General features: G+C 44.3%; 1 protein-coding gene across 2 annotated transcripts in view; it reads right to left on the minus strand.

Annotated features, from left to right (window-relative positions):
* Window positions 1-18169, minus strand: part of ANKAR (ankyrin and armadillo repeat containing) — a 468018-nt gene that overhangs the window by 290180 nt on the left and 159669 nt on the right. For both annotated transcript variants that reach the window (XM_075829926.1, XM_075829927.1), the window contains exons 7-9: window positions 15537-15759; window positions 12982-13026; window positions 2540-2741 (exon numbers count right to left, since the gene is read on the minus strand). In XM_075829926.1, coding sequence (XP_075686041.1) covers window positions 2540-2741; window positions 12982-13026; window positions 15537-15759 — 470 coding nt within the window. The remainder of the gene's footprint in view (window positions 1-2539; window positions 2742-12981; window positions 13027-15536; window positions 15760-18169) is intronic.

Below are 18169 nucleotides of genomic sequence, written 5' to 3' on the forward strand. Positions count from 1 at the left end.
TGGATGAAGTTTGCAGCAGAACCAGAGTCAAGATAGGCAGAAACCCGATGCGTCCTCTCACCGGATACTAGGGTCACAGGAATAGTCAGCTTGGAACAGAATGCTTTATTAGGTACCGTTCCATCTAGGGTTGTCTCTCCAATCAGTCCTAGGCAATGGGGTCTCTCTGGCCTTTGGGGACACAGGCGCACAATATGGCCTCCGAGGCCACAATACAGACAAAGTCCAGAAGTGCGTCTAAGTTGTTTCTCCTGGGTAGACAATTTGACATGGTTACTCTGCATAGGATCCTCTGGTGGGACGACTGAGGAGGATTGCTGAAAAGTAGAATCCAGCCTAGGAAGTTCTCTCTCCCGTAGAACCTCTTGGGAACACTCCCGGATCCTCATGTCAACCCGGGAGGCGAATAGGATAAGTTCGTCCAGGGTAGATGGCAGATCGCGAGCAGCCAGCTCGTCCTTGATCCCTGAAGACAGTCTCTGCCAGAATGTGGCCACCAAAGCCTCGTTGTTCCAGGTCAATTCAGCAGCCAGGATACGGAACTGAATGGCATACACGCCCACGGAGAGGTCTCCCTGATGTAGGATCAGCAAGGATGCAGCAGCTGAAGAAACTCTCCCAGGTTCCTCAAAGATCGAGCGGAAGGCCTGTAATAAGCACTGCAAATCACGGGTCTCTGGTCCCTGATGTTCCCACAGAGGATTGGCCCATGCCAGGGCTTTGCCAGTAAGGAGAGAGATGATGAAGGCAATCCTGACGTCATCCGAAGAGAAGGACCTGGCATGTAGTCTGAAGTGGATCAGGCAATGATTCAAAAATCCCCTGCAGGACCTCTGATCTCCGTCATATCGTGGAGGTAGCGGCAAGAAACACAGGGGATTGGCACTGGTACAGACAGGAAGTGTAGCAGGAGGAACAGCAGGAATGGGTGCGGTGACGACTGTGGTTGGAGCAAGCAGCCGATGGGCAATGGCGTTCACCGACAGGAGGAGTTGGTCTTGTCGTGACTGCAGATCCTCCATCTCAGCCAGCATGTCTTGTGTAGTCAAAGTCTCAGGTTGACTAGCGGGGTCCATGGCCTGAGCGTACTGTCACGTAACGGGTAGTGGACCCACTAGGCCGTACCGTCGCAGCAGGGAGGCAGCTGGCCAAATAACAGGAAACACCAGAAATACAATGTCCCGCACAAGGCTACCTGGATAGTCCAGACAGTGGCCGCAGCTCTGGCACTGATGGAGATGGGTGCACCAGATAATGCCAAACGTGGCGGATGACACAGGTGCCGCAGGTTGCGCCAGACGTGGCGGATTCCTCTGGACGTGGCAGATGACACAGGACATGGCGGATTCCTCTGGACGTGGCAGATGACACAGGACGTGGCAGATTCCTGCGGACATGGCAGATGACACAGGACGTGGCACAACTCGATACTAGAGGCACAGCACGGGAAACAGGAACAGGTAACAAGTCACGGGTAACAATTGGAACGGGAAACACTAAGGGACAGACTGGGAAAACTAACAACGCTCAGGCAAGGATCAGAAGGCCCGGGGCCTTCTTATAGACCAGGAAATCGTGGCAGTTGATGATGATGACGATTTCCTTTGTGCGCGCGTTGGCCCTTTAAGGCCGGGCACGAGCGTGTACGCGCACCCTACGGGACACAGCAGACTGGAGCAGAAGTGAGCGCTGGTGTCTTCTAGGAAGGAGATGGGGACCAGCGCTCACGTATCCATGGCTGCGGGTGTCGGGAGGTGAGTAAACCCGACGGCCCGCGGCCATGGACGCTACAACAGCACAGCATGATCTCGCGAGATCACGCTGTGCTGGCACATATAACCATAGTAATTTTACTGAAGTGTCTTGAGAGTGAATAGATATTGCCTCCAGCCAGGACGCGATGTCTATTCACACTCCGACACTTCGGTAAAGTTACTGTGGGAATATGTGACAGCACCGCGTCATCGCGAGATCATGTTGTGCTGTCATTCATGTCCATCTGTACTCACAGCACATCGTGATCTCGCAAGATCAAGTTGTTCTGTGTAAGTCCCACAGAAATTTTACCGAAGTGTTGGGAGTGTGAATAGACATCACATCCTGGCTGGAGGCAATGTGTCGGTAAAGTTACTGTGGGTGTATGGGACAGCACAGCGTGATCTCGCGAGATTAAAAGTTAAAAAAACGCCCAGCTGGGCATTAAGAAACTAATTAGAATAAATCTAAAATTGTTCATAACTTGCTCAAAAATTATAGTTTTTCAAAATAAAAACACCTGTTGTTATCTACATTACAGCGCCGATCAGACTAGGTAGGGGATAGGGCATTTATAAACTGGTGACAGAGCCTCTTTAAGGTCAATATAGGCTGTGTCCTAGGGGGTTAAGGAAGGTGTACTCACTTTTGCAATATGGACTTATGTCTTATTTGAAAAGAGAAATTGCTGAATTTATTAGGTTTCAGTATACAATGTACACAATGTACTTATTTATGCAGTATACTGTAATTGTACATTTATGTATTATACTGTAATACATACTCAGCAGCTGTTTCCATCTCCAATAAAGAAGAGTCTTTTCTGTTAAGAGCTCTAATACAGGGTACTGCACCGTAAAAAGCTGCAAAATGTATTGCCATCCAGCCACGATGGTCGTACAATTTATAATCTGCTTTCAAAGAAAGAAGGCAGGAGAGAACTTCAAGTGAGCCACACTGAGCTGCAACGTGTAAAGCTGTCAGTCCTAAAAAACAAAAATATGAAACTTCATTAAATTATTCAACATCTATAAAAGAATAACAGACAACCAATTTTCTACATACAATTACAGCTAGGCTAGGTCGCTATATTATAAGTTATTTTGAATGAAATAGATGGTGAACAGAAAATACAGCCAATTTCTCACTTTAACTCTAATGAGAAAATAAGGAATTGTTATCCAAGCAGTCCTTGGTTAACAGCCATGTGTCTTTAGCATCTCACTTGCTTCAGCATTAGGGCATAAAGAATTTCTTTAATCTATATTAAACTTTAAAAAATTATTAAGGAACGACACATAACGACACTTTAAAAAAGGCCTTCATGTCAGCCTCTATTCTTCATCACCCTGATGTTTCCCTACAGTTTTTGTTAGAGGTGGACGCTTCCTCTGTTGGTGCATTTTTGTTCTAGAGAGGTTCAAAAGGTAAGACTGTGATATGTGGCTACTATTCTAAGCTGTTTTCTCCCACAGAGCGCAACTACTCGATTGGGGATCAGGAGTTACTGGCCATCAAGCTTGCCCTGCAGGAGTGGAGACACCTACTAGAAGGTGCAGCTCATCCTATCCTGGTCTTCACAGACCACAAGAACCTGACCTATCTTCAGACGGCTCAACGGCTGAATCCTCGTCAAGCCAGGTGGTCACTGTTCTTTGCTCAGTTCCGGTTCGAACTCCAATACCGACCTGCCGACAAGAATGTGAGGGCCGATGCCTTGTCTAGGTCGTTTTAGACAGAGGACACTGTGGAGTCCCCACAGAATATTATTGATCTTTCCTGCATCTTCTCTGTCAACCCTCTGCAAGTTAGAGACATTCCTCCGGGAAGGACTTTTGTATGTCTGGCAGACAGAGGAAGAATCCTTCACTGAAGTCACAGTTCCAAGCTGGCAGGTCACGAGGATGCCCATTAGACTCGAGACCTAATTGCCCATCAGTTCTGGTGGCCTACGCTGCCTAAAGACGTCATGGACTTTGTCTCCTCCTGTACGGTATGCGCAGCAAATAAAGTTGCCCACTCCAGACCAGCTGGTCTGCTCCAACCACTGCCACTGCCCGAAGCTCCCAGGCAACATATTGCAATGGACTTTGTCACAGATCTGCCTTCTCTCTGCTGGATGCAGTGTGATCTGGGTGGTGGTGGATCGATTTTCCAAAATTGGACATTTTGTTCCCCTGACTGGCCTGTCTTCTGCTGCTCGACTGGCCGATCACTTCATTCAACACATCTTCCGTCTGCACGGCTTGCCTCTGCATGTTGTCTCAGATCGAGGGGTCCAGTTCACCTAGAAGTTCTGTAGAGCACTCTGCGGTCTCCTCGATGTAAAGTTGGACTTCTCCTCGGCCTACCATCCCCAGTCCAATGGTCAAATCGAGAGGGTTAACCAGATTATGGAGAACTATCTGCGGCACTTTGTCTCCAGGCGGCATGATGACTGGGTTCAGCTGCTCCCGTGGGCTGAGTTCTCCTATAATAACCATACTAGTGAGTCCACCACCTCCAGTCCATTCTTCATCATCTACGGCCAACATCCTCGAATACCTCTTCCTGGCTCTACTATGTCCCAGGTGCCTGCAGCTGACTTTACCTTCCGGGACTTTCTGCAGATATGGCAACAGACCCGATCTTCTATTCTGCTGGCGGTGGACCGCATGAAGAGAAAGGCAGACACTAGAAGACGAGAGACTCCCCAGTTTCTTCCAGATACGAAGGTCTGGCTGTCTTCCAGGAATATCCGGCTGAGGGTGCCATCTTGCAAATTTGCTCCCAGGTTCCTCGGACCCTTCGATATTCTGCTACAAATTAACCCTGTGTCTTACAAGCTTCGGCTGCCTCCTACCCTCAAGATCCCTAACGCCTTCCATGTCTCTCTGCTGAAGCACGTGGCCCTGAACCGCTACTCCAGGACTCCTAGATCCGCAGTGGCTTTTGGCGGCTCGTCAGGGACTTTCGAAGTGGGAGGAAGGACGTTTTATTTGGTGGATTGGAGGGGATTTGGTCCAAAAGAGAGGTCTTGGGAGCCAGAGGAGAACATCGATGCCCCTGTCCTCGTGAATAAGTTTCTCTCCCACTCTGGCCCCAAGAAAAGGGGGCGTAAGAGGGGGATACTGTAACGTCTATGGCTGCGGCCCGTCGTTCTGACTTACCCTCTGATGGCCGCGGCCATGGGCGTGTGAGTTCTCGGCGGCATCTCTCTCCTGAGAGATGCCGGCACACTCACTTCCTGGTTCAGAGACTGTCTCCCGCAGGGCGCGCGCGCCCGTGCATGCATGTCCTTAAAGGGCCAGTGTGTGCAAAATTGCAGGAGATCTGCAATCAGCCCAGAATGCTGCTGGACTATAAAAAGGGCTCTGCCCTCTTGATCATTGCCTAGGGGGTTGTTGTGTACCTAAAGTTTGTCCTGCAAATGGTCTCCTAGTGTTTTCCAGTTCCCAGTGTTACCCGTTCCTGTTGCCTGTATCCTGTATCCCGTGCTACCGTGCCTCTGTGCCGTCTAGAGTTGAAGTCGAGTTGTGTCTTCCGCTGCATCTACTGTGTCACACCCCACCGGGGGTGTCTGTCTACTGCCGGAGCCTCACCTTCAGCCTGAATCACTACTGTCTACATTGCTTAAGTTACCATTCCTGGACTATAGACTTTGTATTGTACCTGTTTGGCCAGCTGCTATCCCGCAACGCGGTATGGCCCATTGGGTCCACACCCGCGCCGTGACACTGTATTTACCCATACTCTCACTGCCCTGTAAATGTACAGCTTTGTCAGCAGAGCATGGGCAACGTGGTTGGGAAGCTATGATTGAGAAATCTAAGATCAATGCCATTTAACCCCTGTGATCCTGGTGATTAGTAGGTCTCTTTCTGTAAGGATTGGCAGCCATAACAATAGCAATCGCTGGTGCTAACAGATTTATGGGAAAGTCCTGTGCCTAACAAAAGCCCAGGGATATCCTGAGACAATCCCTGTAAGGGCAGTCAAGAGGTTTGCACTAACAGCTACTAATGCCATTTGTATGCACAGGCTATAATGCACTGGAACCCTCTGGTATTCCAATGCATTATAATAGAAAAAATTAAGCAAGGTAAAAAAAAATCTTAGTGAAAGAATAAATACGATTTAAAAAACAAAACATGAAAACTCATAAAACATGAAAAACATGTGTTATACCCTTAGTAATTACATCCCAAATGTAGGGGTCCTTTAACCCCTTCGAGACAAAGCCATTTTTTGTTTTCATTTTCGTTCTTCACTCCCCGCCTTCCAAGAGCCATAACTCTTTTATTTTTCCGTCAATAGAGTAGTGTGAGGGCTAATCTTTTGTGGCAGGAGTTGTAGTTTCTATTGGTAGCATTTAAAGTACCATGTAATGTGCTGGGAAACTGCAAAAAAATTATTTGCGGAATGAAATTGGAGAAAACTGTGATTCCTCCATTGCTTTTTGAGGTTTCGTTTTTACGGCTGACAAATTAACTATATTCTGTGGCTCAATACAATTACAGTGATACCAAATTTATATAGTTTTTTTTTAAATATTTTACTACTTTTAAACAAAAAACATTTTTGTTACAAAAAAAATTGTTTTGTTTTACCACATTCTGAGAGCTATAACGTTCTTATTTTTCCGTGGATTGAGCAGTGTGAGGGCTCATTCTATGCAGGACAAGCTGTCGTTTACCGGTACAATTTTTTTGGTACATACAATTTTTGGATCACGTGAGGTTGCCTCCAAATTTTTATATACAGAATCCCAGAGATTTGACCAAAATCTCTTTCCCAGTTATCAGTATTGGTAGATTCAAATAAATTTTTTCAAGTTTTGCACAAGAGTTTATAACAGAGTGAGATAACTCCTCTAGTCTGTGATTTATTTAAGGGAATATCACCTATAGTAAAGGTTTAATTCTAAATTTACTTCTATTTTTAATAATATTCCAAGCGTGCAAAATTTGTGCATAAAGTAACCAACTATATCTTGATACCCCAAATCTTGTATTAACAAAAACTCAGGCAAAGAAATATTATTCCATATAGGGGTAGTTTGTAAAAAAGCCCCAGGAAGCCTGTCTGTCTTTAGTCTCTCCCCAAGTTTTAATGTATAGTTTAAATAGAGGGTTTGAGGAGTATACTGATTAAGAAAAGAAACCTGCCTCCAGGAGCTTAAGAATACATCTGCTAGCGTACGAATACACGTCTGTTGTGTAGGAGATGAAGAGAGACCTAAGTCCACCTCCCATTTAAGTAAATATGATGGTGGGGGTTGGTGTGGAGGATTTTGGAAAAGACAGTAAACCGTGCACAGAGTATGTCTTAGTAAACCTGAGCCCACACAGAGGGCCTCAAATGGTCTCTCTGTCTATTTTACCCACAGGGATGAGCATGTGAATGCAGGCTTGTGCCGTTGCTCCGTTCCCCCCGCCTACCATCCTCCAACCTACATGCATGACTTTTGACGGCTGACCCGCCCCCTGCCTCTGACCGCTCCACGCTCTGACCGATCAACGCTGCAGGAACCCCATGGAGACGCAGGATGTGTTTGACAAACAAGGTAGCTAACGTCTTGGCATTGGCTAGTTTGTTGAGGGGCACAAAGTGGCACATCTTACTGAAGCGGTCTACTACAACCCACACCACCGACTTGCCTTGAGATGGAGGCAGATCGGTGATAAAATCCATGGAGATATGGGTCCAAGGTCTCTGGGAAATGGGCAAAGAACATAGTAAGCCCGCTGGTCGGGACCTGGGAGTCTTGGACATGGCACAAATTTCACAAGCGGCGACGTAGGCCTTAATGTCTTTAGGCAACCCAGGCCACCAATAGTTTCTAGCAATGAGGTGCTTGGTACCCAGGATGCCTGGATGGCCAGATAGTGCAGAGTCATGATTTTCCCTGAGTACCCTTAGCCGGAATTGCAGGGGAAAAACAGTTTGTTCTCAGGAAGGTTCCCGGGAGGTGAACCTTAGTCTCCGAAATTGCGGCTGATAAAGTCAGAATCAAGAGAGGATATGATTATACCTGGGGCAAAACACAAGCAGGATCTTCCTCCGAAGGAGGGCTGGCCATGAAGCTACGCGACAGTGCATCAACTTTAATATTTTTAGACCCCGCCCTATAGGTGACCACAAAGTTGAATCTAGTAAAAAAACAATGCCCATCGAGCTTGTCTCGGGTTTAGCCTCCGGGCAGATTCTAGGAAAACCAGATTCTTGTGGTCGGTAAGGACCGTTACCTGGTGCCTAGCCCCTTCGAAGAAGTGGCGCCACTCTTCAAATGCCCATTTAATGGCTAAGAGTTCGCGGTTGCCCACGTCATAGTTACTCTCAGTGGGCGAGAACTTCCTGGAGAAGTGGGCACAGGGACGGAGATGGGTGAGGGACCTGGTACCCTGGGACAAGACAGCACCCACTCCCACCTCGGAGGCGTCAACCTCCACGATGAATGGCTCCATTTGGTTAGGCTGAATCAGCACTGGGGCAGAGATAAAGCACTTCTTAAGGATCTCAAAAGCCTGGGCAGCCTCTGGAGGCCAGTGGAGGAGATCAGCACCTTTGCGAGTAAGATCCGTAAGAGGCTTAGCGATGACCGAGAAGTTAGCAATAAATCTCCTGTAATAGATAGCAAACCCCAGGAAGCACTGTAATGCCTTCAGGGAGGCAGGTTGGACACATTCAGCCACAGCCTGAACCTTGGCAGGGTCCATGCAGAATTCATTAGGAGTGAGGATTTGACCCAAAAATGGTATCTCCTACACCCCAAACACACATTTTTCGGATTTAGCAAAGAGTTTGTTTTCCCAAAGGGCCTGGAGCACCTTCCTGACATGCTCAATGTGGGAGGACCAGTCCATGGAAAACACAAGTATGTCATCAAGGTACACTACAAGAAATACCCCCAGGTAGTCTCTTAAAATCTCATTTATGAAATTCTGGAAGACCGTGGGAGCATTACACAAGCCAAAGGGCATGACGAGGTATTCAAAATGACCTTCAGGCGTGTTAAACGCAGTCTTCCACTCATCCCCTTCTCTGACTCGGATAAGGTTATAAGCCCCCCGAAAATCAAACTTAGAGAACCATTGGGCCCCCTGAACCTGATTGAAGAGATCAGAAATCAAAGGAAGGGGATACTGGTTTCTTACAGTGACCTTATTCAAGTTTCGGTAATCGATGCACGGCCTAAGACCACCATCCTTCTTCTCCACGAAGAAGAAGCCAGCACCTACCGGAGAAGTAGAGGGGCGAAAGTAACCCTTGGGCAGGCTTTCCTGGATATATTCTCTCATGGCCTCACGTTCGGGGCAAGAGAGATTAAATATCCTACCCTTAGGGAGCTTAGCTCCTGGTACCAAATCGATTGCGCAATCCTATTCTCTATGAGGAGGTAACACTTCGGAGGCCTTTTTAGAAAAAACATCAGCGAAGTCCTGAATAAACTCAGGTAGAGTGGTCACCTCTTCAGGGAGAAAAATAAAATTAACAGAAAAACAGGACGTCATGCATTCATTACCCCATTTAGTAAGATCCCCAGTACTCCAGATAAACGTGGGATTATGCATCTGCAACCAGGGAAGGACTAAAACCAAATCGGACGATAATCCCTGCATCACCAGTACAGAACACTGCTCCAAATGCTCCAATGAGTTCAAAAACAGGGGTATGCTGCGTAAAATAACCATTAGCAAGTGGGGTGGAGTCAACACCCACTACCGGGACAGGTTTAGGCAAATCAATCAATGGCATAGCTAGAGACATAGCAAATTCCACAGACATAATAGTAGAAGACCCTGAATCCACGAAGGCACTGCCGGTGGCAGACCTACACCTCAAAAGAGACCTGAAAGGGAAGCAAGATCTTATTAGGTTTCATATTTGCGGGAAATACCTGTGCACCCAAGCGACCTCCCCGATGGTCACTTAGGCGCGGAAGTTTTCCGGCTAAAGTATTCTTACGCCTAGGACAGTCGTTCACTTGATGCTTGTCATCCCCACAGTAGAAGCAGAGACCATTCTTTCTGCGGAGCTCTCTACGTTGTTGGGGAGACACGGAGGCCCCGAGTTGCATTGGTTCATCCGAGTTTTCCGTGGAAGAATGAAGCAACAGAACCTCGGGAGCCATCATGCGGGAGCCAGAGGAGAAGGCACAAAAACGTTCAAGTCGTCGTTCCCTGAGACGTCGGTCAAGACGTACCGCTAAAGCCATAACCTGATCTAGAGAGTCAGAAGAGGGATAGCTAACTAACAGGTCTTCAGGGCGCTCGACCGACCCAATCTAAACTGGCACCTCAAGGCAGGGTCATTCCAGCGAGAAGCTACACACCACTTTCTAAAGTCAGAACAGTACACTTCAACGGGTCTCTTACCCTGACATAAGGTCACCAGCTGACTCTCGGCAAAGGCAGACTTGTCAGTCTCGTCATAGATGAGCCCGAGAGCGGAAAAAAAAAGGTCAACAGAGGAAAGTTCAGGGGCGTCAGGAGCCAAGGAGAAGGCCCATTCTTGGGGGCCGTCCTGGAGCCGGGAGACAATAATACCAACTCGCTGGCTCTCAGAACTTGAGGAGTGGGGCCTTAGATGGAAATAGAGTCTACAACGCTCCCGAAAGGAGAAAAAAGTCTTCCGGTCCCCTGAGAACCGGTCAGGAAACTTGAGATGGGGTTCAAGAGGTGAGGTGGAGGGCACTAGCTGGTTAGCATCACGCTGGCCGCACCTCTGGGCCAGGGATTGGACCTGTAGGGAGAGACCCTGCATTTGCTGAGCCAGGGTCTCAAGGGGGTCCATAGTAGTAGGAACCAGGGTAGAAAAGGTATATGGGCCTGTGATTATGTAATGACGGGGTAGGGAGACAGACAGGTGAGCCCTAATCTACCCGCCACACAGTCCCTGCCTACTTGCACGACCCGTCCTAGGCGACGGCGTACAACTGGGCAACGGTCCCTACGCTCAATATGTGCACAACAGACAAACAGACAAGGGTACACAGAAGCTAAGGGAAATGGGGCAGTTGCCCACGGCAACACCGTGAGCAACAAGAGTAGTGAATGAGCCGAGTCAAACCAGGAGTGTACGAAGTACCAAACGCAGAGCAGGAGCGTAGTCAGTAAGCCAGGGTCAATTTGAAGCAGAGGTCAATAGTACTAGCAGGAACAGCAGAGCCAGGAAACAAGACAGAATCACAGGCAAAGGAAGAGCAGGAAATGAAGGTATAAATAGACCGAGGGCGGGAGCTAGCTCCATCTGGCCAGGCTGTGATAGGTTCTCCCACTTCTCAGCCTACCAGCCTGAGTGGTAGCAGATCGAGTCACTCTATCAGACCTAGGAGCAGATGCAGACTGATTAACCACGGGCGTCGACACAGAAGCTGTGCCTGGCAGATCCTTTACAGCACTGCTGGAAATAGCCAAGCATTGTACTCGACTCTCTGGCAGTCCCATAGACAGTGAATGGAGCGACAGTGCAAAAGCACAACCAACCGCTCCATTCATTCAAAGGAACGGGACCACTGTTCACCCCTTTAGGTCCAAAATAGGTGGCATACTTAAAGTGTATCTAAACATTTAACAAACTTCTGACATGTCATAGTGACATGTCAGAAGTTTTGATTGGTGGGGGTCTGAGCACTGAGACCCCCACTAATCGCTAAAATAAAGCAGCTGAAGCACTCATGTGAGCACTCAGCCGCTTCGCTTCTATTCAGCTTTTTCCGGAAATCCGATGTATTGAGGTACGGGCTCATAGACTTTCTATTGAGCCCGTACTCTGATACATTGATTTCCGGAAAAAGCTGAATAGAAACGAAGCGGCTGAGCGCTCACACTAATGCTTCATCTGCTTCATTCTAGCGATTGGTGGGGGTCCCAGTGCTCGGACGCCCACTAATGAAAACTTCTGACATGTCAGAAGTTTGTTAAACGTTTAGCTACACTTTAATGGGTTAAAAAACACTCAAGTCACACAGCAGCCAGACAAACATTCATCTGGCCAAGCTTGACTGAGTCCCTGAAAATGTTCATGCTACACCAACATCCCCAATGCAATTTTTCACCAGTTTTTTTTATAACTTTGTTCTGACCTGGAATGTCTTCAATTACTAATAACATTGGAGCCACCAAAAAGCAGCACTTGCAATAACCTGCTTAGCCTCTTTCCTCACTCCCTTTAGTAACTATTCCAAACATACAGAACACCAGCAACAACATTATGTAGAGTTGATTTCATGCAGTAAAGTAAGCATCCATTCAAATGCATTCCTATGCTGTGCTATCGTCTCGGGTAACCTCAGCCAGATCTGCGATGGAGGACCTTACGGAGCCTCTAACGCAGATGTGAACGAGGCCTAAATTTGTGCTAAAGTTTGTCAATATCATCCCAGGAAGTACTTATTTTGATATATGATTTGGTCTAGAATGTGTGCAACATTTTTTTTAGTTAAAAAAATTTATTATATCAAGATTACCACAGGGTGAGAAAGGTTTCTTAACCTGTTCCCGCACCACGACGTAATAGCAGCTGGTGTCAGCTGTGTATTACAGCTGACAGCGGGGACTAACAGCCAGGAACAGCGATCGCGCTGTTTCTGGCCATTTAACCCCTCAATCACGATCGCAGCATCTGAGCCTTTAGAAAGAGGGAGCATCCCCCTCCAACAACTCATCGAGCCCAGCAACGCGATCAGGGTGTGCCAATGGTTGTTATTTTTCATCTTCTGTGTAAAAATAACAATATACTGCAATACATTAGGGGGACTAATGAAATGTGTAAAAAAAGACAAAAAAAGTATTTAGTACAAAGCACAAATTTGATTTTTAACAATTAGTTTCTTCCTTGTAAAAGTAGTAGAACATAAAAAAATATATAAATTTAGTAAGATCGTAATCGTATTGACCGGTAGACTAAAGTTAACATGCCACTTTTACCGTATGGTGAAAGCCGTAAAAACGAAAACCCCTTTAAAAGATTGAGGAATCGCTGTTTTTTCCTATTCCACCCCACAAATAATTTTTTCCCAGTTTCATAATGCATTATATGGTACAACAAATGGTGCCGTTAAAAACTACAACTCGTACCGCAAAGAACATGCCCCCATATGACTTTATCAACGAAAAAAGAAAAAAGTTATGGCTTTTGGAAGGTGGGGAGGAAATATTTTTAATGCCAATTAAAAAAATGGCTGTGACGGGAAAGGGTTAAATAACACTATAAAAATTGTCAAAAGTCTTAAATGAAACGTACCTGTTTTTTTAGTAGAACTTTCCAAATTCTGAAAACTTTGCGTTCCTGCAATAACAAATTAGCCAAATACTTAGTAGAAATAAAGAAAATGATTGATTAACAATTCTCAACACATGTTTCTATTCTAAAGACGCTCACAGCAACACTGAGGGTGCCTGTACGCGTATCTCGTTCACATGGCTTATTTTCGGCCGTTTTTTGGGCCGTAAACGGCCGAAAGATGGCCAAAAAATCGGAAACAGAACCCCTCCAAACATCTGCCCATTGATTTCAATGGGAAAAACGGCCGCGTAAAAAAGCGGCCGCGAAAAAGAAGTGCATGTCACTTCTTGAGACGTTTTTGGAGCCGTTTTTCATTGACTCTATAGAAAAACAGCTCCACAAACATCCGTAAAAAATGCAGCGAAAAACGTAAGTTGCTAAAAATCAATAGCTGTTTTCCCTTGAAAACAGCTCCGTATTTTCAGACGTTTTTGGTTAAGCGTGTGAACATAGCCTAACAAAAGCAAAAACCTATACCCGTAAAGATAAATTTGTAAAAATAAGTGCTGATTGACTATAAAGCGAGTCGTTAACACTCGAAAGACAGGCATTTACGTGTAAAAAGTATTGTATGTTTTTTCCGTTAATTTGTCACTTGTAAGATGGTCTGTCTTTCTGGCCAACATTTTCACACCTCCTGTCTTGTCTGCTAACGACTAGTAGGTGCCTGTTTACACGTGGGGATGTACCGCCGACAAACGATCATTTTTCGGTCTTCATAAACATTTGATCAATGACAAACGAGTAAAAGAGGGAGAGGCCTATTGTAGCCGAACAAATTTACTATAATTTACACCAAAGACAAATGCGTAAATTATAGCAAAAATCTATGCCAGCTCGTAGCTGTCGTAGATTTCCCTTTTCAGAACACGGATGGTCAGAGATGCATCTAATTTATTAAGAGGCGTGCGCTTCTTAGTAAATTAGGCTCATCTTACTCCAGCGATTTTTATATTAAGACTGGAATATGAAATGCCAGTCTTAATAAATGTTCCCCAAGAAGTCTAAGGGGAGGAATGTTCAGTAGTGAGGATATGTAGTTGTTATTAGGAAGAATGATTTGATATTTAAATACAGTATGTTATAGCTGGCTTTAATATCTTTGGATCCAATGGACATTGGGCCCATTCAAGGCAGTTGAGGACCCTAAGAATAATATTGTGTCAACTCCTCTGATATTGCTCTCTACATGGACCCATTTAAGGTCCACGGAGGAAGCCCACCTACTGTAGCATTAGTTTGGTTTATATTTTATTGGCTACTATTTTCCTTGAAGAAAGTTTAGTTTTAATGCAAAAAAGTTGATCTTGGGTTGCTTGTTCTGCCAAATATATCCTTTCAAAAGATTCAGCTAATTATTCAAAAACAGATTATGGAATGACGTACACATTTGTGATGTTTAAAGGGCAGGGAAGAAAGAAATACTCCTTAATGAAGGCGCTCCTTCGCGATGTCAAGTTGCCAGATGGTCGGTGATGACAAAGATATGCCTGATGATAACCCAGGTACTGGGTTGAAACGCGTAGCAAGTTTTTATATATATTTTTACCTATGTATTTTATACAATAAATAAGCATTTTATTTACATCATTGTGAAGGAGCTATTTATCACCGACCATCTGGTAACTCGACACAGCGCAGGAGCGCCTTCAGTAAGGGTATTTATTTCTCCCTTGTACTCTAAACATTATACCCATCAGAAACTGCTGGTGATACCAGCTCCCGGTGCCTACTCCAAAGGCCAGCAGACTGCCTATCCACTGAGTCCACGTACTCAATATGCCCTAAGTTTGTGTTGTGCCGACTCTACTGCACAACCAAAAAAGGTCAGTGTGCATTATAATCTATGTTTGCACTCTCATCTGTTCATTACAGTTGTCCTACGATAATAGTTTAGAAGAGCGCCTTGTCTTACTTTCTTTATTTTACCCTTTTTTAAATACACATTTATGAGAAATGTATATTGTGAGAAGCACTACCATTTTGGGTACTTGGGAATGTCAGTTGTATCCCAAGGTATACAAGGGATTTAAGTTGCTATTGATAGGGGAAAATTAAATTAATAGTTACGCAAAATCCTATACCCAGGGTCTAGGATATCTTGTAATAGGAAACTTGCCCAAATGCATTGAGGACACTTCGTACATGGGGCAATGATCTAAGAATGTGGGACAAAGCTAGAATCACATTGTCAGCAAATAATAATAAGATTGTGTGTTCTGTTAAGTTTCACATAGATACATAAACCAAGTTATATCACGCTAAAATATGTGCATGCCAGAATTGTTAAAATTGCTCTTATGATTAAGGTTTTAAATACCTTTGGTATTAGGGGTTAAAAGATAAAAATAAAAAATGAGAACACTTTAGACTCTTTGATAAAAATAAAATGTTACCTGCCTTGTTTAAGACTACAGTTGTACATCTATTTTTTCCGTAGAGAAATTAAAATAAAAAGCGACAAGTAAAAGGAAACATTTCTTTATCAGAAGTTATAGTGACATAAGATTTACCTTCTGTTAAAAAATGGTCACTTCTTCGTTGATTTAAATTCAAGCCAGCTTTTGCTAACTGTGAAACAATTGACACCCTGTTGTGCAGAGCAGCATGATGTATAATGGAATAGCCAGAACCATCAAGGACATTCAATCCAGAAATAGGTGTTTTGCGGCAGCATGTATAGAAGATTGCAGCCAGTCCTCTTTCCGCAGCAACTTTTAGTCCACAATGTAAATTCTAAAACATAATTCTGGATTAGGATCAATTCAATAGATTTGAACATAAATAATAGCACATCATTTATGTATCTGACACGTAAATGTATCTTCTGGATTTAGTTGAATAAAAATAAAAGGGTTTATAGTTTTTATTTTTTGGGGGGGAAAGGGGAGAAATCCCGGGAGCATGTATATATTTTGGTGTCATTGGCATAAAGACGGTACTGGAAACCAAACCTGCTGATAGTTTGCCCAATTGGGACCTTTATTCTCAGGTATTACAGCAAAAATGTAGGTTAAAGGCTATGTACACCTTTGAATTTTTTTTTAATTTTTTTTTTAAATAAAAAGTGTGTATCACTTTGATTGGTACAACTTTGTAATGACCTTTTTTTTAAATTATTTTTACTTTTTGAGATACAGCTGCTCTGTATCCTGTATACAGAGCAGCTATATCTTGCACTGAGACATGAATCTGTCAGATCAGCAGGACTGACAACTTCACTGACCGCAGGTCGCAACACAGGATCGAGCGGTTATCGATTACATCTAAGTTCATAACTTATATATGATCGATAACAGGTGGATACTGCTTGTCAGAGGCACGCAGGACCCACTGACACTGAACCCGTCTGTCCCGCTGACCTGACGGATTCAGGTCTCAGTGCAAGATACAGCTGCTGCGTAAACTGGATACAAAGCAGTTGTATCTGAAAAAGTTAAAATAAATTTTAATAAAATGTAAATACAAAATTGCACCAATCACAATGATACACATTTTTATTTTAAAAATATATAAATAAATAATCTTAAAGGCATACATAGCCTTTAAGCAAGATAGGCATATTTAGTTTTATTATCCACAGAAAGGTGAGAATATTAGTTTATGGTATAAATCTAGTTGGTTAAACTTATCACACTGAATTACAAAAGTAACAAAAGAAGGAAATTAGAATTTTCTCCTATTTCTGGCCATTTTCCCCAATATTAAAATGTAAAGAAACTTATAAAACTTATATAAAAATTAAAAAGATAAAAGTTAGTGGATCTGTTTTTAGTGCCATACGAAAGCCAAATGCCTGCCCAATAATAAGAAAATAAAACTAAAGTATAATATATATATATGTATTTATGTATCAAAAAAATAATACCCGTTAAATACATTGTTCCAAAAGATAAAAATTTACAGTGGACATTTACGTATCGAAGACATTGGTCATAAAATGTTAAAACACTAATTTATATATGATTATAATGTTACCATAGTTACAAGATTCAACAAAAACGCGAAACGTGTCCCTAGCGCTTCATTAGCCCGATGGAGCACAAAAGAGTGACCTTTTTTTAGGTATGGAATAGCGTAGCAGACAACAGTCATGTTGGAACAGGAAAGGGCCTTGAGAATACAATTGTCTAAACTATCTTTGTATGCAGTAAAATTAACATTACCCATTGCTGGAAATAAGAGACCTAGCCCAAACCCTGAAAAACAATCCCAAACGATATGTGCATTCTGATAGGTAGCAATCTCCTGCCATCTGCCAAACCCAGATTCATGCATCAGATAGTCAGATAGTGAAACGTGATTCATCACTACAGAGAACATGTTTCCACAGCTCCAGAGTCCAAAGGCGACTTAGATCATCATGCCCAATGCCAAGTGTCAGCTGGAGTGGTGTAAAGCTAAGACTTGTGTGTAGCTGCTCAACTATGGAAACACATTTGATGAAACTCTCGACACACAGTTCTTGTGCTGATATAGCTTCCAGAGGCAGTTTGGAACTCCAAAGTAAGTAATGCCACAGAAGATAGGTGATATTTACACGGCACGCGCTTCTGCACCTGGTGGTACGATCTGAGTTTGAGTGGACTACAAACTCGTGGCTGAACTGCTGTTACTCCTAGACACTTCCACTTCACATTAATAACACTTACAGTTGACCAGGGCAGATCTAGCAGAAATTTTGCAAAGTCATTATTAGCAAAGTTGGCATCCTATGACAGTGCCACATGTTACTGGACTCCTCAGTACAACCCATACAACTACCACCAATGTTTGTCTATAAAAATTGCATGGCTATAAACTTGATTTTATGCACCTGTTTGCAATAGTTGTGTCTGAAACACTTGAACAAAATAAGAAGGGGTGTCCACATACTTTGGCGATATGGTGTATGTAACGTCTATGGCCGAGGGCTGTCGTTCAGACTTACCCTCTGACGGCCCTGGCCATGGACACCTATGTTCTCGGCGGCATCTCCCTCCAGGGAGACGCCGGCACTCACTTCCGGGTTTTGGGACTGTTTCCCGCAGGGCGCCCGCGCGCACGGCCTCAAAGGGCCAGTGCGTGTCCAGCTGCTATTAATCAGTAACAGCCCAGAATGCTGCTGGACTATAAAAGGGGCTCTGCCCACTTGATCCTTACCTGA

The sequence above is a fragment of the Rhinoderma darwinii genome, chromosome 6 (assembly GCF_050947455.1).
Source record: "Rhinoderma darwinii isolate aRhiDar2 chromosome 6, aRhiDar2.hap1, whole genome shotgun sequence".
Classification (NCBI taxonomy): Eukaryota; Metazoa; Chordata; class Amphibia; order Anura; family Rhinodermatidae; genus Rhinoderma; species Rhinoderma darwinii.